Consider the following 22027-nt stretch of genomic DNA (forward strand, 5'->3'; position numbering starts at 1 on the left):
TATATGAGGGACAGAGTTGGTGAGAGAGCTTTGGAGAGGAGAGATTTTCTTTATTCTTTCAACTAAAGGAGAGATCCTGACTTCATGCAATGGACACTTTCCCAAAGTTTTTAGGGAGACAATATGGACATCAAGGACATACTGAAGAGCTGGCTTCCTCTACATGTGTTCTAAAGGGAGCTGGGACCATTTATCTGTCTGTTGGCCAGTCTGTCTTTGCCTTTCTGCTTGTCCTATTCTACTCTATTCTATTTTATGTCTTTTCTGTTCAAAACTCTTATGCTAATTCCACCATTCACTATAATGCTGTGTCAACATTCTCTCAACCACTTAGGAGAATTTTATTTGAGATTTGGTAGGAAAACATGGTTATATCTCTTCAAAATTTTAAATCCTTAGTTCATAGCAGAAGACTATACCTACTAGATACTTAATAATTGTTTTTTTTTTTTTTGCATTGAATTAAGTGAAGGAATGCCACTTTCTTATTCAAAATCTTTAAGTGTTTCTCTATTACCGCCAAGATAAAATGGAATCTGTTTGATCTGACCTACCACGTGGCTCCAACCTGCTTCCCATCTTATTTATGAGTACTCCTTTTCATCTCTGTTCTAGCCAAACTGGACTAGTAGCAGTTGTCTGAATTTGACCCACCATCTCTATGCACTTGTGCAAGTTTCCAGCCTTCGACAGCACTATGCATTTTTATGGACAAGTCATTTCTCCTTTCTAAACTCTGAAATGATTATTTTGCAAAATGATAAGATTGAACTAGGTGATCTTAAAAGCTCCTTCCAGCTTTAAGTTCTATGATGTCATGTTTTCCTTCTTGGGGAACCCTGAAGCCAATGGTCCTCATCACTTTCTACTTGCCTCCTTCAAATTTCTTTGGGGATCTCTGTTTGAAATAGTTTGCTGGGAGGAGGAACCCCCCTCCTCATAGTTGGGATATTCCAGGAAGCAATAAGCACCCACATGAAAATAGCTCCAGTTCCTCTCCTTAATCCACAGCCTATCCTTTTATCCGATGGTATCAGCCAGCGAGGAGGGAGGGGGAAGGGAAGCTGCAAGAGCTGGCCTGAAAGAACTGTGAGTTCAAGGGATGGGAGCGACGTGGGGGAAGATTCGTTAGGGGAAAAAGGCCCCTCTGTTCCAGCCTGAGTCTGGGAGTCTGGAGCCATGTGGGTGGCCATGGGAGTGCTCTGGTGTTTGGCTCTCAGGGAGCTTCCCCAGGCGCTTGGCTCCTGTCCTTCCCAGTGTACCTGTAGCCTGCATAGCCTCAGCGACGGCACCAAAAACAGGTAAGTGGAATGCTCAGGCGCTGCTCCAATCCCTAACTTGCCTTCAGTTCTCAGAATAGGGACTCTATGTCTGGGAAGAGATGGATTAGAGGGGTCCCTCAGTTCTTGGTTGTGTTCCTTTTACCAAGTGGATTTGCATACAGATAGGTTCAAGATTTGGCTCCTTTTAGTTCTATTGTGACCTTGGGCAAGTGACTTAATCACGCTGGTTCTCTTTCTCCTCATTCATAAAACAAAGGGGTTAGACTCTTAAGTTTCCAGTTCCCTTGTAGCTCTAAATCCTATAATCTTTGATTTCTTGTGGGGGACCCTAACACCTTTTTAAAGGTAATAATCATATTTCATGGTGATCAACTGAGATATTATTTGTGAAGCACTTAGCACAGTGCCTGGCATATAGAAGGTGCTTGATAAATGCTTGTTCCCTCCCACTCCCATCTGGGTGATCAAGGATATGAGAATCCTGGACCTAAGCAAAAATGGGACTCTGATTAGAACACAGCAAAGCAAGAGGATCTTTTTTCCCCCCTTTGTTAGGGGAACAGTCTTTCCATCTCTTCTCTCCCCACCTTGGGCATCCTTAGCTTATGAAGGTACTCCTATCTTGGGTACCATGGAAAAAATCTCTATATTTCCAGAAGACTCCAATAAATACAGTCTATGGAGAGAACAGATGAAGCAATCAGGAAGAAATATTCTGAGAGGAACATTCCACCTAGTCTGGAGACCTGAGATTGTATTTTAACATGTATCAATGACTCAAGCAAGGAAAATAAAGGGAATATCATAAATCATAGATGTCAAGATTCAGGAGCTGTATTTGAGTTGATCTGTCCAGTCTCTCACCCATTCAGTCCATAGAGTAATCTACTGTACAGTAGTTTTCTGAACAGATGGCCAGCTAGCCTCTGCTTAAATGCTTCCAGTGATTGAGAGCCCACTCAGGAGGCAGCCTGCTCCATTTTTGGACAATTCTATTTCTCAGCTTCAATTTTGCTAATACCCCCATTTTTACTATGAAACTAAACTGTAATCATTTCCTTTAATTAAATGTTTGTTAGAACATCACAAAGAAAGCTTTGGTATTCTTATTGACTGCAGGAGAGAATCAGACTATTTCTCCTTCTCCCCCCAATATCCTGGAATCTCTGTTTTCCTGTTGATTTGAGTGGGCACATAGTGCTGTTTGCCTAAAGATCCCAAATTGCTAGTTATGCTCTGATGATAGCAATTTCTACTGCTTATACATAAATGTGTCCTTTGGAACTAATTTGCTTTAGGGAAATTATTGGAAAGACTAGGAAACCCCTAGTATCCTCTCTTTTCAAAGTCCTGGAAATTACCAGGGAGGGGAACTAAAGGAAGGGGGGTGGGAATTGTAGCTGTAATGTTGAGACTCTTCCTAGCATGGACTGGAAAAGGCCAGGGAAAAGCACACAGCTGGCTACTTACAAGAAACCTTTAATTCATTTGCTGCAAAGGGTTAGCCACAATGAGCAAGTGTGAACCCTTGGAGGATCCAAGAAGCTGCAGCTCTTGAGCATTCATATTTACATAGAATTCTTAAAATGAGCTAGCCATGTCAAATATTTTTTAATTTTTGTTTTATAGATAAATTAAAAAAAGCTACTAAATAATTTGCTCATAGTCACAGAGTGAGCTGAAGGAACTGGGACTAAGTCTGGTTTGGAGCCCAGTTTTTTCCATTCTACTTTGGTGTTTTGGAGAAGTGTGACTGAGACATTTCCTTCATGGAATTTTACGATTATAGAATTTTATATGTGGAAGATTTTAGTTTGATGCAATTCAATCCAACCAACATGTATTTAGTATATGTGCAAATCACTATGCTGAAGGCAATAAATAAAGAAAAATGGAATAGCCCTTGCCTTCAAGTTGTTTATAGTCTTCTAATGACAGGGAGTTGCAATCTAGATACAGATAAGTAAATACAAAGTGTGTGTATAAAATGGTTTCAAAGGGGAGAAACTATTAGCTAAAGATATCAAGAAAAGCTTTGAAGGAAATTTGGGCTGAGAGGGGGAAGTGAGAAGAAAGAACATTCTAAATTCAAAAGAACTATTTTATACAAAGGTGCTCAGGAAGATGGAATGTTATTTATGGAGAATAGTTAATAGGCCAATTTGATTAAAACTAAGACTACATGAAAGGGAGTGGTGTGCTAGAGTGAGCTCAAATTGTTTCCAAGGAATACATTTTAAAAATTGGCAAATACTACACATCATGGTTTGGCTTATGTTTTTTTTTTTTTTTTAATTTCTAGACTTAAGAAGGTGATGAAGGAAATGTTAATTCAGATTAAATTTAAAAGATGCAAATATTATCCCCTCCTTTTGAGAGATGGTTATTAAGCATTTACTAACACATTCCAGAGAGTACTTAAAGCAAAACAGGAAAGGAAGGTGAAAAACACCTTACAGAAGTTTTTAAATGTCCTAGAGATAATTTTTGAGTAGAGGAATGATATGGTCAGATCCTTGCTAATAGAATATTCCTTTAGATGTGTTGAGTTTGACTAAGGGATGTCTAGCTAGAGATGTTCAACAGGCAATTGGTAATAAGAGATTGGAGTTGAGAGTTTAGAATTGAATATATTTATCTGGGAATCATTTGAGATGATGATTAAGCCCATTGAAGATGATGAGATGGCCAAGGGAGAAGAGGTAAAGAGAAAATAGAACCTTAGGAGAAACCTCCACTTAGTGGATGAGAGGATGATGATCCAACCAAGAAGATTAAGGAAGAGTAGTGGGGCAGATGGAACAAGAGCCAAGAAAGAGAAGTGTCATGGATACCAGAGGTAAAGAGTATTTCTAGGAGAAGGGAGTGTGGTCAACATAAATCACTAAGTTCAACACTTTCTTTTTATAGAGGAGTGAATTAAGACCCAGAAAAGATTATTGCCAGAGCCAAAATTAAAATCTGGGTCTACTCCTAGCTGGATTTTATGTTTTTATAACAAAAGCTAAGACATGGAAATCTATAATATGTATATGAGCATAATGACTTTTGAGCATTATACAGTTGATGTAGGGTTGAAAAGTGACATGGCTGCAATTTAGGAAAGAATGCAAGGGAGAAAGCATAGAGAATAGTGATAACTTCAAGATTTGTAACCTACAATGGTTTCTCTTTCTTTGGTATTCCTGTAGGATACTTCATCTCTTCTACTCACTTAACATAATGGCAGCTGTTTAAATGTTATCTTATCATTATTCAACTTTTCATGTATACATCTTAGACAAATTCATTTCTAACTTCATTTAATAAAGCTTATTTACTGTGTATACAATATATACAACCCAGATCTTGCTCTTAAGGATTGAGGTGAAAATCTTGATGCACTTGATCAGACTATCCATGAACTGCTTTGGGTCAACATATTTTATTTTATTATTTTTTCCAAGTGGAAGATTTTAATCATAGTTAATTAAGAAAATAAAAATCAGTGCCATTTGATACAGTATTTTGTACACAATAGGAACTCAATAAATATTTATATCTCACTCATCCTGAACTACAGTAATTCTTTAAAAAAAACCAATAGTTTTTTTTTTTCCAATTACATGTAAAGATATTTTTCAGCATTTATTTTGGTAAAATTTTGAGTTCCATTATTTTCTCCTTCCCTCATTTCTCCTTAAAAAAAACAAGCAATCTGATCTAGATCATACATGTGCAATCATTTAAAATATATTTTCATATCGGTCATGTTGGGAAAGAAAAATCAGAACCAAAGGGAAAAATCATGAGATTTTAAAAGAAGCATACAAAAAAAAAAAGAGATGAAAACAGTATGTTTCCCTATCTACATTCAGTCTCCATAGTTCTCTCTCTGGATGTGGATGGCACTTCCCATCCTAAATCTATTTGAATTGTCTTGGATCACTGCGTTGCTAAGAAGAGTTAAGTCTTTCATAATTGCTCATCACATACTCTTGCTATTACTGTGCATAATGATCTCCTGATTCTGCTCACTTCACTCACCATCAGTTCATGTAAGTCTGTCTAGGGTTTTCTCAAATCAGCCTTGTGCCAATATATTTTAGGTCTGGACAGCATTCAAAAGAAAGTGACCAGGATACAATGAAAGGATTAGCCAAAGGAGATGGCGATGCTTGTGTGGAAGAAGGGAAGTTAGGGGTGACATAATAGTTGTCTTCAAGTATATGGAGGCTCCCATGTGGAAAAAAAGGATTTAGTTTATTCTGTTTGGCCCTGGGGGCTGAACTGAGAACAATGATCAGATATGACAGAGAGGCAGATCTAAGGTCAATGAGAGGAAGGGTTTCCAATATTTGGAGCTGTTTAAAAGTGGAATGGTCTCCTCTGGAGGTGGCAACTTCTCCTTGGGAGATTGTCAAGTTAAGATTTTTTGAAGGCTGCTGGAGGAAGGCTTCCTATACAGGTGAGATTTGGACAAGATAGATGTCCTTGGATGTCCTTTATACCTCTGAGACTTTGTGATTCTGTTAGTTCTAGAGGGACTATTTGCTCCTTGAGGGAAGGATTTTTATGCTATTTATTTGAATCCTACCCATTTATCAAATGGTAAGTACTTCATAAATATTTGTGGAGTTTATTGAATGGTTGAAATTATTTACACTTCTATAGACTGTTTATGAGAAAAATATATGAGTTTTGGTACAAAGTATTGGAAGATACAATAGTATACCAAAGTAGGATGCATATGAAACTAAAAGGCACAGGATCACCACTAAATCTTGGCATTTTCACCTTCTCTTTCATATCTGACCCAGGGTGGTCATATGCAACGACCCTGAGATGACCCTCCCTCCCATGATGATCCCATCGGACACCTCCAAACTCCGCATAGAGAAGACAGCAATCAGGAGAGTGCCAGGGGATACCCTCCAGCAGCTCACTCACCTCGAGTACCTGTGGCTGCCCTATAACTCCCTGACCAGCGTCAGCTCTATCATGCTGCGGGGCCTGCGGAGCCTCCGAGAGCTGCGCCTGCCTGGGAATCACTTGGTATCCTTCCCCTGGGGAGCTCTGGGGGATACTCCCCAGCTGTGTCTGCTCGATCTGCATGGGAACCGCCTCTCAGCTGTGTCTGCAGAAGCTGCCCGCTATGTAAGGAACCTCACCTTCCTGGACCTCTCCAGCAATCAACTGATGCGTCTCCCCCAGCAGCTCCTCACCAGCTGGTCTCACCTGCAGGCTGGCCCTTTTTCCTCCAGCGACAACTCCAAGATCATCCTGGGTAAGAGAAGTCGAGCTGTCTGGCTCAGCTCCTGAGAATAACATTCAGAGGCTCTCGGGGCTTTTCAAACACACGAACACATAGGGAAACACACTATGCTTGGTAGGCCCTTGATAAATACCTGTCAGAAGAACAAACTCAGGCTGCTCTTTCTTAATCAGTCCGCTGGCATAACTGTATTAAGCACCTATCACTGAATGACCAGGTGCTTCGGGGGATGCGGGCAGAGCATACAACAAAATCCCTGCTCATGCAATTTAGAATAAGAAAAAGTCTTCGAGGTCTCAGGCTTCCTACCTCATAGTAGGTCATTCACTCTTTTGACAGCTGGGTGAAGTTAATGCTGTTAAATGCATAACAAAATACATAATATTACAAAGCAAAACAGCTATATTGAAATATAGTCATCACTTTTTTTTAAGTTCACAGACCTCAGGTTAAGACCCTCTGACTTAGACCAAAGCCTTCACTTTTCCGAGGAAGAACTTTAGTCCCAGACGGGTCGCGAGTCATACAGCTATTAACAGATCACAGGAACTTTGACTTGAGATGTTTTTCTCACTACATCACGTCATCTCTTGGAAAGCATCCCTTTCATTCACAGGCTTATGGGATTTAGAATTAGAAGGGCTTGCAGAAATGATTTAGTCTGATTCCTTTATTTTGACAAGTGAGGCTCAGAAGTAACTGGCCTGTCCAAGGTCACACCAATGGTATATTTACTGCCTGTGCAGGGCTCATATTTCAACCTAGGTTCTCTTACTCTCAAACCAATAGCCTTTCTATAATAGTACTATCAAAGATTCAATCTTACAGGGCTTCAATCTAGTTAGAGAACATGGAGTCTCACAGAAGCTATCTCTTTTCCCTCCCTCCCTCCCTCCTTTCCTTCCTTCCTTCCTTCCTTCCTTCCTTCCTTCCTTCCTTCCTTCCTTCCTTCTTCCTTCCTTCCTTCCTTCCTTCCTTCCTCCCTCCCTCCCTCCCTTCCTTCCTTCCTTCCTCCCTTCGTTCCTCCCTTCCTCCCCCCCTCTCTCTCCCTTCCTTCCTCCCTTCCTCCCCCCTTCTCTCCCTTCCTTCCTTCCTCCCCCTCTCTCTCTTCCTTCCTTCCTTCCTTCCTTCCTTCCTTCCTTCCTTCCTTCCTTCCTTCCTTCCTTCCTTCCTTCCTTCCTTCCTTCCTTCCTTCCTTCCTTCCTCCTTCCCTCCCTCCTTCCCTCCTTCCACCTCTCTTTCTTTTAATTCCTTTCTTCCTTTCTTTCTGAAGGAGGGATTAAGTGACTTGCTAGAGTCACACATCTAGGATGTGTTAAGTGGCCAGATTTTAATTCAGGTCCTCCTGACTCCAAGGCTGGTGTTCTAGCCACTGTGCCACCTAACTGCCCCAAGAACCTATTAATAAGTGTTAAATTAATTTAGGGAGCTTAAATCCCCTGTGCTGGAGGTATTTGGAGGAAGGAGATTATAGTTTGGGCTGGAGTAACCAGGAAAGAAAGAAGTGTCAAAGAACATGTGGAAAAGATTGAGCTAGGTCACAAGCTTGTGACCTAGATCAGGACTTCTTAAACTTTTCCCACTTGTGATCCCTTTTTACCTGAGAAATTTTCACACCTCTCTGGGTATACAGGTATATAAAATGGTCATATACATCAAACATTTACTGGAAATAATGCACAATTTCACAACTCCTACATTCAGTTCTGATACCTCATATGGAAATTGCAAACCACAATTTAAGAAGTTGGGACCTAGAGGTCAGACCTGTGGATATGACCCTAAGAATTAGGAAATGCTAGGCTGCACCTTTAATGCTGCTGAATGCAACAAGCTTTCATAATGGAAGACACAGACCAGCCTTGAGTAGCTTAGGGGTAGGATTTGCGGAAATGAGTTTGTGATAGAAAATGCCAAACAGAAAGAAAAATGGAGCTCCTTTTAACAGACTTGATTTAGATCCACGATTCTATAGTCATTATGACTTTTCTTATCACTAGTTCTCACTCTGGAATGTTAATTTATACCCTCTCACAGGGTTTAAAGACCAGCTTTGCCACTTATTACCTGTGTGACCCTGGTCGATTACTTTAACCATTTTTACTTCAGTTTTCTCTCCTTGCTTGGGTCAATTTGAGCACAAATGTATTAGGGAAGAATGTTGGTTCTTTTCAGTCACTTCTTATTTCCGTGTTTGGGCTAGTTAGCTCAATGGGTTAGACCATGATATTTGTAAAACCATGGTAAAACCATACTGGGTTCCATGAAGAGTCATCTCTGGACAATGGTGAAAAGGTGATATGTGAGATCCCTGGTTGGCAGAGGAGCAGTGACCCAAAGAAACCATTGGCAAGAGAGCCAACTGAGGTTATTTTAGTCATTGATAGATGATCTCTCATTTATGTCCTATCAGCCTCTAACACCAACTATCATCATGAAGGCAAAACATTCCCCACTTCTTGCTTTCACTTGAACTCTTTAGTTAGGATGCTGCCATATTAAGATTCTTTTCCCTCTTAAGTCTACTTATAATGTCAATTTTAATTTGATTTCCTCCAAGAATAAAAGTTGGTGCTGTGAAGGTTTGGGTTGATGGGTTGAAGATAGGATGATGTGTGTGTCTGTGCACACACATACTAATAAAGCTTAAAACTTCACTCTTTATAATACTCTATGCAATAATAATATATTCACATGTGATATAATTATGTGTATAATTATATAGAATTTACATTGTTATTTATACATACACATGTGTACATGTTTTATATATTTATACACACATATTCCACAGGCTGGAATCAACCCTAATCTCATATGGCCATTTAACAAACATATTCTCTCTCTCTCTCTCTCTCTCTCTCTCTCTCTCTCTCTCTCTCTCTGAGACAATTGGGGTTAAGTGACTTGCCTTGGGTCACACAGCTAGGAAGTGTTAAGTGTCTGAGACCAGATTTGAACTCAGGTCTTCCTGGACTTTAGGGCTGGTGCTCTATCTACTGCACCACCTATCTGCCCCTAAACAATATATTCTCTTGGGAGGAAGAATGTGGATGGTTTGGTACCATCCTAGAGATGGAGAAACACTTAAAAGGTCGAATTCTCTAACTGTGCACTTTGGGTCAAGAATGTCTTATAGAACCCATAGATACAGTGACTAGAACACTGCATTTGGAATCAGACTTTGAGTCTCATCTTTTTACAAGAAAGCCCTTACACTCAATTGCTTTTACTTCCCAGCAAGTTTTGTGAAGTTTAAATGGGATAATATACATAAAGTGTATTTCAAATCTCAAGAAATTCTGTGTAAATGTCAATTATTACAACAATGACTTCTTTTCCTCCCCTTCTTCTCCCTCCTTCTCCTCTTCCTCCTAAAATGCTTGGAGCTTAATTCAAGGTGACTATGACTTCTTGAGGTTCTCGCCTTTCAAGGGTGTGTTGAAGCAAGATTTTGAAATGATCAATTCTGATGGATGGCTCTTTTCAACAATGAGATGATTCAGGACAGTTCCAATGGTCTTGTGATAAAGAGAGCCATCTATACCCAGAGAGAGAATACTGTGGGAACTGAATGTGGATCACAACATAATATTTTCACCCTTTTTGTTGTTGTTCTTTTGCATTTTGTTTTCTTTCTCATTTTTTCCTTTTTGATCTGATTTTTCTTGTGCAGCATGATATTTGTGGAAATATGTATAGAAGAATTGTACATGTTTACCATGGATTATTTGCCATCTAGGAGAGAGGGTGGGGGAAAGGAGGGAACAAATTTAGAACACAAGGTTTGTAAGGATGAATGTTGAAAATTAACAATGTTGAAAAATTAAAATAAATCAAAAGCTTTAATTATTTTAAAAAGTGTGTTGAATGAAGAGTATAGGAGTAAACACATCAGGAGGGCGGAAAGAAGATGGGATGTTCATTTAGTTTTCTCTTTTCAGGTCTGCAGGACAACCCTTGGGTGTGTGATTGTAGCTTGTATGAAATGGTCCAAATAATAAACTTCCCAACTCCAAATATGGCCTTCATTGATCCAAGACTGAAGTGTTTTAGTCCTTGGACCCTGGCTGGAGTTGTCTTCAGCCAACTGGAACTCAAGAAGTGCCAGCGTCCTGAGATTTACACTTCAGTGGCCAAGGTCAAGACCCTTCTGGGTAGCACTGTGTTCCTGCGCTGTGGGGCCACTGGGATACCCAGTCCAGAGCTCAGCTGGAGGAGAGCTGATGGGCATCGGCTCAATGGGACAGGTAAGTTACAATTGCCAGGTGACTCCATGTTCAGACCTCTCGCTTTGGCAAGTGATCAGTGCCAGGTTCAGGGGGATGAATTTTAATAAGGATCAAGTTTGCCAATTAGGGAAATATAATCTTGTGCTAGATGTACCCTTATGGAGCTGGGAAGGGGCTTGCCAGAAACCATATGGGCTTCATGAATTATGACCCAAATGTTGGGTCTGAGATGGTGACATCTGTTTAAGTATATATCTGAGCCAATGTAAATGGTGAGAATGACAAGAAAGGGGTGATTTTATAATAACAATAATTAAAAAATACCCTTTTTATATTTGCATAGCTTGAGAGTTTACAACACATTGCACTCTTATTCAAGATAGATGGAGTGGGTAGTATTATTCTGAATTTATTGATGAGGAAATGGAGGCTCAGAGAGCTTAAATAACTTGGTCAGGGTCACCTGGAGAGTGAAGGGCAGAGCTGGGGCTAGCGACTCCTATTGCTCTTTCCTTTCTCCCTTCCAGCTCTGTTATACCTTAGGTAGGTACTGAGTGTTCTGTTTTTCATGTTCACTTTCTCAGGACACGTGATGTCACTGAGGGGTATCAGAGATGGATCTCACTAGCAATAATCCAGATTGCTCTTGAATTATTTCCCCTGCAGAGTGAGCAAAGATCAGAATGTCTTAATGTTCTGTGGACCTCCTATATATGTTTTTCTTTCTGCCTCTTTTTTTTCAGTACATCAAGAAGCCTCCAGTGATGGTGTGAGCTGGTCTCTTCTGGGCTTGCCTGAAGTATCCTACCATGACTCTGGAGAGTATGTCTGCAAAGCCAAAAACTTTTTGGGGGCCACTGAAGCATTTGTCTCCCTCATCATCACTGAAGCCCAGACCACGGCTGAGCCCCAGGGGCCCACGACCAGGCGGTGGCCAGGGAAGGCTGAGGGAGCAGAAGCTGCGGCGTACAATGAGCTGGTGGCGAGGTACGCCTCTACTACCTCAGGTCTGTCTTCTGTGGTGGCCAGGCCCACACTCCCCAGCTATGAGAAGAATCCTGCTCTCCAACATTTCCACATGAATGCCCTGGGAGACCTCCCCATGGGGAGCCTGGAGGCTGAGCAGGCTGATCGGGCCAAAGACCTGCCATCGAGTCAGCTGGAACCAGACCAGATGGTGAGATCAGTTAAAGTGGTGGGGGACACTTACCACAGTGTAACCTTGGTGTGGAAAGCCCCCCAGGCTGCAAATACCACCGTGTTCAGTGTGCTCTATGCCATCTTTGGGGAGAAGGATATGAGGAGGGTCAATGTAGACCCCGGGAAAACCAAGATCACCATTGAGGGTCTTATGCCCAAAACCAAGTACATAGCTTGTGTCTGTGTGCGTGGCCTGGTCCCCAAGAAGGAGCAGTGTGTTATTTTCTCCACAAATGAGGTGGTTGATGCTGAAGGCACCCAGAGACTCATCAACATTGTGGTGATTAGCATAGCGGGGATCATTGCCGTGCCCCTGACTCTTCTTGTCTGTTGTGGATCCCTAAAGAGGCGTTACCAGAAGTTCCGGCTGAGGAAGAACGAGGAGACCCAGGGTTCCTATGTCACATTTGAGAGACTGGGTCCCGGCGAAGATGCTGTGGAGGACTCGGCAAGGGACAGCCCCGAGGAAGGAGACAGGCTGCTCTCGTCACGCTCTAGTGTGGATTCGCCTGCAGCATCCAAGGTAGAAGGCCCAGCCAATGAGTACTTCTGCTAGGAGAAGCTCCGGGGCTCCCTGGTGGCTTATACAAACACTCCTGTGCATACACTTGTGTTTACAGACTCACACCCAACTATTCGTCCTATCCAAATAAGCAGCACTTACACACCGTGGCATTTTCCTTTGCTTCCCGTGTCACCTTTACTTCTTGTGCTCACACACAAATTCCACTTGTTGTACTTACTGAGTATTTTTTCCTTGCAGATCATCTTTTAAGTTCCAACAGATCCCAAGAGGTTTTGGTAAAGCTCATGAGAAACTAACTCTTGACTTGGAAAATATTAAGTCTAGAGAGGACCTTGGGAGGATATTAAGTCTACCCTCTGGCCTTATAACCGACTCACATTAAGTTTTAGATAAAAATTTCTTTTTTTAAAGAAAATTCCACAGTCTCCCTTGGTGGCCCTCTCCATTGTTTATAAGGGCATTTTCAGTGTAAACAAATGCTCTCTGATATCTAATCTGAATCCAACACGTGTGGCACTGTAAGCCCATTTCTTCTTGCATCTGCCTTGAACACGGAGAACAGCTGATTGCAACTTTCAGTCTAATAACTTTTATATCTGCTGGCATGGGTGAGCCTGATGTCCGTTAGGTTAGCCACCCTCCAAGCTCAGCTGCAAGGCTCGTGGTTTCCATGTGACTTGGAGTGGTGGTTCACTGATGGCAAAGTAATTTATAAGCTCACCTCACACAGAAGTGACCTTGTCCTAGTTATACAGACTAATGTGCTGTGTGAGACATAAGCCCAGGGTAGAGCCTTTGAGCGACACCCAGAAAAATGATCAGACATCTGGGGAAACCAAAAAAGCCATTCTTTATTCTTAAGTGTCAAATAAAGCCACTTTATGCAGGGCATTGAACTTTCTGCTGAGGTTAATGATTCTTTATTTGAATAGTACTTTTCAATAAACAAGGGCTCCTTCATCAGCATTAAATTCTTTGATTTTCATAACACCCCTGAATATTTTTTAGCCAGAACAGGCATTCTTACTCCTCAGGGAAGTTAATTGACTTATTATTTGTCAATATGGCTAGGATTAAGCAGAGCTAAGACTGGGGCCCAGACGTTCTTGCACTCATTTCTGCGCTCTTTCCTCAGTATTGTCATATATCTCTATCAAAGAATGACAAAGTAATAGCCAGTCAAATGGTTTGGGTGAGGTCAGGAAATATTCATGTGTGATGGTCAATCTAATGTGTTCTACACGGTCAGTTAGTCTCTTGATGTGCTTTTGGAAAGGAGGTTTATTTTAATGATTGAACATAGTGGTTGTTTAACTCCTAGCATTCACATTGATTGGTGTGAGTGTAGTGGGAAAGGAGGCTATGTGCTGGTTTGAGGCTGATTTCTTGGGAGGAAAAGAGAGAGAGAGAGAGAGAGAGAGAGAGAGAGAGAGAGAGAGAGAGAGAGACAGACAGACAGACACAGAGAGAGAGAGACAGACACAGAGAGAGAGAGACAGACACAGAGAGAGAGAGACAGAGAGAAAGAGAGAGAAAGAGAGACAGAGAGACAGAGAGACAGAGATAGAGATAGAGAGAGAGACAGAAAGAGAGAGACAGAGATAGAGACAGAGAGAGAGAGACAGAGATAGAGACAGAGAGATAGAGAAAAACAAAGAGAAGGAGAGACAGAGATAGAGACAGAGAGACAGAGATAGATAGATAGATAGAGAGACAGAGAGACTCAGAGAGACAGAGAAAGACCGAGAGAGAGAGACAGATAGAGAGAGAGACAGACAGAGAGAGACAGAGATAGAGACAGAGAGACAGAGAGAAGGAGAGAGAGACAGACAGAGAGAGAGAGAGCAAGAGCGTGTTGTTTTTGATGAAGCCTTGGAGAGGACTTTAGGAAAAGGATTTCCCCAAGTGGTCTAAGAACAGTTGGGTTGTAGACAGGGGTAAAGAACTTGTCTGAGCTAATCCAATGCAATAAGTATTTATTAAATGTCAGCTATATGCAAAGCACTGTGCTAAACACAGGGATACAAAGATACCTCTTACCTTTGAGAAGATCAATTAGTGAATTTAGGGCTAAGGAGAATTGCATAAAAGGCAAAATGCTACTTGCCTTTTAGAATTAAACACAACATTTCTAGTTGAGCCTGAGAAACAGACATGAGGATGGGAATAATTTAGTCAGGAGAATTGAGACTGAGAATATGAAAGGGAATTATCTGGCAATGACATTACTAATTGTTCATATGAACTCACAGATCCTAGCCCTAGTGCCTGATATTGAAAATTTCAAATATAATGATATGGATGCAGAATGTGGCATCACTAATGGAAGCAACAAAATCTTTTCCTGGCATCTTTAAAAAATTAGAGCATTTCATATGTAATTGTGGAGATAGTATTAGCTTGGGAGGCAGGAGATCTGACATCTGGTCCCACCTTGGCCACTAATTCTGAGACCTCTGGTAGCTATTCAATCTCACTTTTACATTGATAGGATTAGATCCAGGAATTCTTACCTAAGGTCATGTGAAGTTGTTAAATTTTTTAAAAAATAAGTATATTTCAATATGTTTGATTTTCTTTGTAGTCTTATGTATTTTGTCTTATGTACATTTAAAAACATTATTCTGAAAAGTTCATAGATTGCACCACATTGCCAAAGGACTCTTCCAAGCTAAGACCTCCTGGCTTTAGTTCATCTCTTAATGTTCTTTCTACATCTTTATACCTATACTTCTTTAGGTATAATTTAGATTGTGTCTTACTTAAAGAATCAACTAGTTCCTGAAAATTATTACAAGCTGATGATCCTAGAACTTTCAAGATACCCCTCAGGATTATCCTACATTAAATCTCCTTAGCTATTCTAGTGGCAAGGGTCTTTTGACAGATTATGGAGAATAAGAAAGTTGCTGCATGACCAGAGAAAGAAAAACATTGCCTTGAATATCAAAAAAAAAAAAAAAAAAAAAAAAGAAAGAAAGAAAGAGAATGGAGTCTGTATGCTAGTTAATGAGTTTATCTTTGATTCATGGCAAAATCTAGAATGTATCAGAGATGTTTAGTGATCACTTTGAAAAAGAAAACAGATCACAGAGAACCATCTTACTTTATTGAGAAAGATCATGTCATATTAATTTGATATACTTGGGATGGACTATTAGACTGGTAGATTAAGAAAATGCTGTAGATAGAATTTTTCTAGACTTTCTTCAAACTTTTAGTTGCCTTTTTTTCAATTAATAAGTAATTCATTTTCTTTTCCATTTCACACTATGAAAAAAGAAAAACAAAATCCTGGTTTACCTATTTTTTTAATCCAGGCACTTGAAAGATTCTCATGCTATTCTTGTAGACAAAACTGAGAGAAACAGCCTAGATAATAGTACAGCTAGGTGGATTTGGAACTGGTTTAGTGAACCTAAAGAGTGATTATTAATGATTTGATGTCAACTTGGAAAGAGTTCTTTAATTGAGTTCTCTTGGAAGCTGTCTTTGACCCTGTGCTAATATATATATATTTAGATATCTATATGTAAATTTTGAACAATCACTGTACAAAATTGGTCCTGTGCTAATATACACACTATATATATGCATAATATGTTTATGTATTAATCTATTTCTATATCCACATTTTTATCCATATCTATATTTTACCAGTGACTTGGATAAAAATCTAGATAGCATATTTATCAGATTTATTATAGCCCAGCAATAGGACGAATAACCAGCATGTCAAATGACAGCACCAGGATTTTAAAAAAGCTCAACAATCTAGAATTTGAATTTAACAAGATGTTTTTAATAGGGATAAATGTAAAGTCTTACCTGTGCCTTTTAAAAAGCAATCTTATACTTATGTGGGAAGTGTGACTAGATCTCAGGGCATTTGATAATGACTAAAATTGGGATTTTAGTGGACTGCAAGCTCAATATGAAACATCTTAGTCAAGGAATCCAAGGCGACTTTAGGGTGCAATAAGAGAGTCCTTGTTTTTCGAACTAGTGAGAAAATAATTTCCTTTTACCCTGCCCTGGCTGAATTGCACATAGAATATTTTGTTCAGTGTAGGAGAGAAGGAAGAATCCTCTTAGGATTGTTGAATACCTACAGGAATATAATCAAGATTCTTGACCATGGATTTATAGTAGGTGAAATTAGTTTGACTGAACCTTCTTCTAAAAATTAGATTTCTTTTTCTTCATATGACTTTCGGAAACCATTTTTCCCATATTACCTCATCTTTTAAAATACATAGAGCGGGGGCAAATCCTAGAAAACTTTTCTTCTAGTCCTTTCACTTTCATTTGAGGAAAATGAAGCTTGAAGTTGTAAAGTCAATTGCTGAAGATTATACAGCAAAGTGATAGAGCCCGGACTAGATGAAAGCCAATCCCATGGTCTGTCTGCTATATCAGCCAGCTTCCTACCACTTGCCTCTTGTCTTTTCCCCATCACACAGAAGATCAAGAGAAACAATCATTGTACAAAATTGGAACCATCTACCAGCTGGGGCAGCAAAGTGGTGAAGTGGAGAGTGTCCACCCTGGAGTCAGGAATTCCTGTCTCAGACACTAGTAGGGTGACCCTGAGCAAGTCACTTAACCCTGTTTGCCTCAGTTTCCTCATATATAAAATGAGCTGGAAAAGGAAATGGCGAATTGCTCCAGTATCTTTGCCAAAAAATCTCAAATGAGGTCGGGTATGATTAAACAACAAGCACAACAACAACCTGCACTAATACCAATGTTGAGAAAGACCCACATTCAGTAGATTTGGTAAGAGACAAGCGGTATCTAGGGATGAAAGGAATCCCCATCTAATCCATCCCTTTCATTTTATTGAGGAGGATATTGAGAGATAGTTAAGTGATTTGTCCAGGCTTATCCCATAAGCAGAGAGGGGAATCTATGCCTCTAGGGTCAGTGCTCTTTCCACTCTACCATATTGCTTCCCTTTGGTTTAATAATAAGCAAACAAAAGGCAACCTCAAGGGATAAAGATATATGAGGAGGGTTATACAAAGGCTTTAATCCCTACCAGTATCAGCATCTTTCCTAATATTTGTAGAGCCTTATATATCTCTCTAAGCACATCTATTAATTCTTTTTCTAATGCCCAGTAATGGCTTTGCCAGAAATAATCTAGCTTCTGATGTTAGCTTTACCTGGGTTCATGTTTTTCATCTAGTAGTTTTTTTTGGCAATATAGGTTATTCTTTTAAAATCCAACCTTCCCTATTTGATAAGGGATTTTCAGATTATGACAGCTTTTGCTCCAACTCTCCAGCCTTTATGGATGATTCTAGGAACTCTTCATTCAGAGAGTTTCATTTGGGCAAGTATGTAGTCAAGGGAAATTGTTTGGGTAATGGGCTGGAGATTTAGGACCAAGAGGAGTTGGCAATGGTGTTTGACTTTATTATTACTTTCCTGTTCACTTTAGAAAGGATTTGAATTTTCTCAAGTCACACAGCAAGCAGCGAAGTGATTCAGTGGAGAGAATTGGAGCTATAGTCAAAAAACTTGACCCCTGCCTCAGACATTTACTTACTATGTGATCCTTGGTAAATCCTTTAACCACTATTTGCCTCAGTTTCTTCACCTCTAAAATGGGGATGATAATAATGGCACAAATTTCATAGGATTGTTGTGAGGATCAAATGTGGTAATATATACAGTAAACCTTATCTTCATGAATGCTAATTATTTGGAGGCAGTATTCTTGGCATGTTTCTGTTAGCATGCCTTCTTAACATTCAGATTCAGAAATAATGGTAATACAATGGGATCCCTTAGGAGAATCATTTATTGACATTTATTTTTAAGGAGAATTTTTATAATAGACTCCATAGGCAGATAGATCTTTGAAGCATAGTATATGAATTTTCCCTTTGTGAATTTTCTCTGGCTTCTTAATACATATAAGCATTCCTATCCTTTCTCAAAATAAGCTGGGGAGCAACCTGCAAATCTAGGATATCCATATGAGTTGTCCATCTCAGTGCTATTATTTGACATTACATTTTTATATCATTTTAGGGTTCTCAAGTGTGTTCTCTCCTTTGATCTTTCTGGTAATGCTCAGACACTATTATCTGAAGTAACATGGTGTAGTGTGGAGTACATTGAATATTCAGTCAGAGAATCTACATTCAAATCCTCACTCGCTACTTATTATTATGATTTACTGTTTATGTGACTTTGGCAAGCCTATCTCCTTTGGGGAGCTCATTTTTCCTTTCTGGCAACATAGAGGCAACATGTCTAGCTAATTTGTATGGTTTCTTCCAACTTTAACTCTATGATGTCATGATTTCTACTTGACTGACAAGAAAACAAAGACATTGAAAAGTTGTATTTTACTCAAGTTTACCCAGCTGGTTCCTGATGGTCTGGTAACTTGAAACCAGGTGGTTCTTCCCTATGCTGTGTCTCTCTAGCAATTCTATGGCCAGGGCAGTAGTTCCCAACTCTGGCCCAGACATCCATCTTTTGTGGACTGCATTTGCTCCCTTGGTACCAGCTATTGTGCTATGGAAAGGATAGCTCAGCCTTCAGCATTTCTTGCCCTGCAGACATCGTGGGTAAAAATCTGGGTGGCAGGAGTAGCCACAGGTGATGTTCTTTTCTCATAAAATATCCTTGGCCACTTTCCAAATCCCCTCTGTCAGCACCTCATCCTAGAGTTCCCCTTCACTGTATCCAGGTTCTTAGCTTGGTCTTACATAGCAATACCTTGCAGGACATGCTGAAGATTCAGGAGTTTCGACCAGAAGACAGGTTAGTAGTAAATGACCAGAAGCATCATGATCAGCCGACTCTCACTATGATCAAGGGCTTCCTGGAAGTCAAGCCTTGTGGTCTCATCTCCCTCTGCATCAGTGGTTTTCTACTCATGATCTTCTAGGTCTAATGATTACTAGATGGGATATTGTTTTAAGCATTGGGGCTACCAAGCATTGGGAATACAGAGACAAAATAAAAAATAGCTCCTGTCTTTAAGGAGTTTCTGTTCTCCTAGGGAGATACAATACTTAAACAGATAAATAAAATTCAAGGAGAGAAAGCATTAACAACTAGGAGGAACCTGCTTTTTGAAGGTGGTGACATTTGAGTTGAACTTGTTTTTCTGGTTATCTCAGGTTGGGCCGTTGCCTCCTCAATCATCAGTAGTTATCATGGTTGGGGATGAAGTAATTCAGACCCAGAATTCTGACATTTTTCAGGAAAGCTATGAGGAGTAAATGTATCTGTTTTGCTGCATATCTTGCCATCAGTGATGAGATGGTTGTTAGGCTGAGGGTAGAAGGGTAGAAATTTTGAAAAATTGGTGGCAATCTGGACCATTATGCAGATAAATGCATCTAAGAAGAATAGAGGAGGGGGAGCAGCACCATTAGAGCCCTCCTGCAAAATAGAAAAAATGAGCCTGGCATTTAAGGCACTGCACAATTGAGTTTCTCCCTACATCTTCAAACTTATATAACAAAATTAAATAGCAAATTATGTACATTTAGTTCCCCACAAGCATCTGATAAAGCAGGTAAAATAAACTTGCTGTCCTCATTTTACAGAGTGGGGACTAAACCTAGGAAGCCAATTACTTGCCCATTGTTACACAAGTAATAAAATGGCCAAATTCAGATTGGAAGCAACTAAATCTAGACCTCTTCCCATTCTAGCACTATTGTCATAAATCAACCTGGCTGGGATTCTCATTCTTCTCTACTTCTCTATACCCACCAGGTATAGAGTCCTACTTCATGCTTCTTGATTAGGCTGTTTCTCTTCCTAGACTGACCTTCCTCGTCCTCTGTAACTGTCTAAAATCCCAGTCATTTCAAGTCCCACTTTCATGAAATATAAGATCCTGGAGGACAAGGATTGTTACTTTTGTCTTTGAATTCCCAATATCTTGCATGGTTCCTGGTACAAAATAGATAATTAATTCCCCTTGGTAGATGGACCATCACAACCCACATTATTGTCTCTTTCTCTGAACTCCTATTGACTACTGCTATGTGATCTAGCAACTTGTTTTTCTCCATTTATTCTTAAGAGTGTGTCTTCCCTTTAGAGTGCATATTTCTATATGGACAGAACAATGACTTCATGTTTTATATTTCCTCTGATGTTTAGCACTGTGCTGGAAGCTTTATAGGCACATTATAGGGACAACTATTAATATTACTTTTCACTAATGTGTATTTGGAAATCCCTAATCAGACTATAACAGCCAACAATTATATGGTGTTTTGAAAGTCTGCAAAGTCTTCACCACAAATATTATCTCATTTGATTTTTACCCTAACCTTGTGAAGAAGATGCTGTTATTACTTCAGGTTCAGAATTGCTGTTATAATTTGTTGTTTAGTCATTTTTGACTCTTTGTGACCCTCTTTGGGGTTTTCTTGGAAAAGAAAAAGTGGTTTGCCATTTCATTCTATAGCTCACTTTACAGATGAGAAAACTGAGGCAAATAGGGGTAAGAGACTTATCCAGGGTCACACAGCTAGTTAGTGTCTGAGGCCAGATTTGAACTCAGATTTTCCTTGCTCCAGGCCTAGTGCTCTGTCTACTGTACCACTGCTTCTCTCTGCCTCCAAACTGTTATAAGTAGGTGTTATTATTACTCCAGTTTTATAAATGAAGAAACTGAGGGTTGGAGAGTTTGAGGGATCTGATCAAGGTCATATAACAAGCAATCAGAATTCAAATGTGGGTCTTCTTTTTCCTCCAACTCCTATCCTGTCACCTCTCAAATTCTTCTTAAGGAAATTTGAAGGGTATTAATTTGATTCCTGGGTATCAGAAAGAAAATATTATTTCTTAAACTAAAGACAGAGTTTTGTACTGGGAATTGGGAGAACCGAGGTCTGGGCTGGGCTCTTCTCAATAGCTATATGATTTAACAATTCATTTCTCTGGTTCTATCATCCTGCCAATTATGAATGTTATAGCATGATATCATTTGTCAAACTAAGGTGCATCTACTAACTAAATAGCTTTTATTGATCTAATCTGACCTTGGAACTCTGGGACAGATTATGCCTCTTGGTTAAGAAGCTGGGGAGGTAAGTAGCTTAGTTTGCAGCCTGGTTAGGCTCTCACTGGTTGGCAGTATCTTGAATTAAGGGGTTCGTCTCTCTGGTTTATGCTATGGTGTCAAATACATTAAGAGCACTAGAGGGCCTCAGTAGAATGTACAATAGTCATCTGGCACTCTATAAATAAGTGAGCTTAGCTTCTGTCAATAAAGAGAAAGCTTCTATTATAAAGGGCCAGAAACTAGAATCGAAATTATTCCATTGTCCAGGGAATTTGGGAACTGCTCAAAGTGATGGCAAAGACTAGCATTTGGAAAAAGTAGAATTTCAGTCCACATTTGAGACAGAGATATTACAAAAAAAAGAGAAATGTATTTTTCTAGTCACCCATCATTGACTATTTGAGGAACATGGGTTAGGTTTGAAGTCCCAGTAGCTCCTGATTTAGCCATGAATGAGGAAGATCTTAGATGGAGCCAAAT

General features: G+C 39.8%; 1 protein-coding gene across 1 annotated transcript; it reads left to right on the top strand.

Moving 5' to 3' along the window:
- The first annotated feature begins 1179 nt into the window (after window positions 1–1179).
- Window positions 1180–13466, top strand: LRIT1 (leucine rich repeat, Ig-like and transmembrane domains 1). The gene is made up of 4 exons (XM_051973981.1): window positions 1180–1301; window positions 6083–6549; window positions 10482–10787; window positions 11513–13466. The coding sequence occupies exons 1-4, from the start codon at window positions 1180–1182 to the stop codon at window positions 12523–12525; spliced, it is 1908 nt and encodes a 635-aa protein (XP_051829941.1). The 3' UTR covers window positions 12526–13466.
- The last annotated feature ends 8561 nt before the right edge of the window (window positions 13467–22027 follow it).

This window comes from Antechinus flavipes, chromosome 2 (assembly GCF_016432865.1).
Source record: "Antechinus flavipes isolate AdamAnt ecotype Samford, QLD, Australia chromosome 2, AdamAnt_v2, whole genome shotgun sequence".
NCBI lineage: Eukaryota > Metazoa > Chordata > Mammalia > Dasyuromorphia > Dasyuridae > Antechinus > Antechinus flavipes.

Bases quoted from the DNA above. Each gene is read 5' to 3' on its own strand.
- LRIT1 (XM_051973981.1), top strand. From the start codon at position 1,180: ATGTGGGTGGCCATGGGAGTGCTCTGGTGTTTGGCTCTCAGGGAGCTT. The intron at 6,550-10,481 runs GTAAGAGAAGTC...TTCTCTTTTCAG, and splicing joins CAACTCCAAGATCATCCTGG to GTCTGCAGGACAACCCTTGG. The intron at 10,788-11,512 runs GTAAGTTACAAT...CTTTTTTTTCAG, and splicing joins GCATCGGCTCAATGGGACAG to TACATCAAGAAGCCTCCAGT.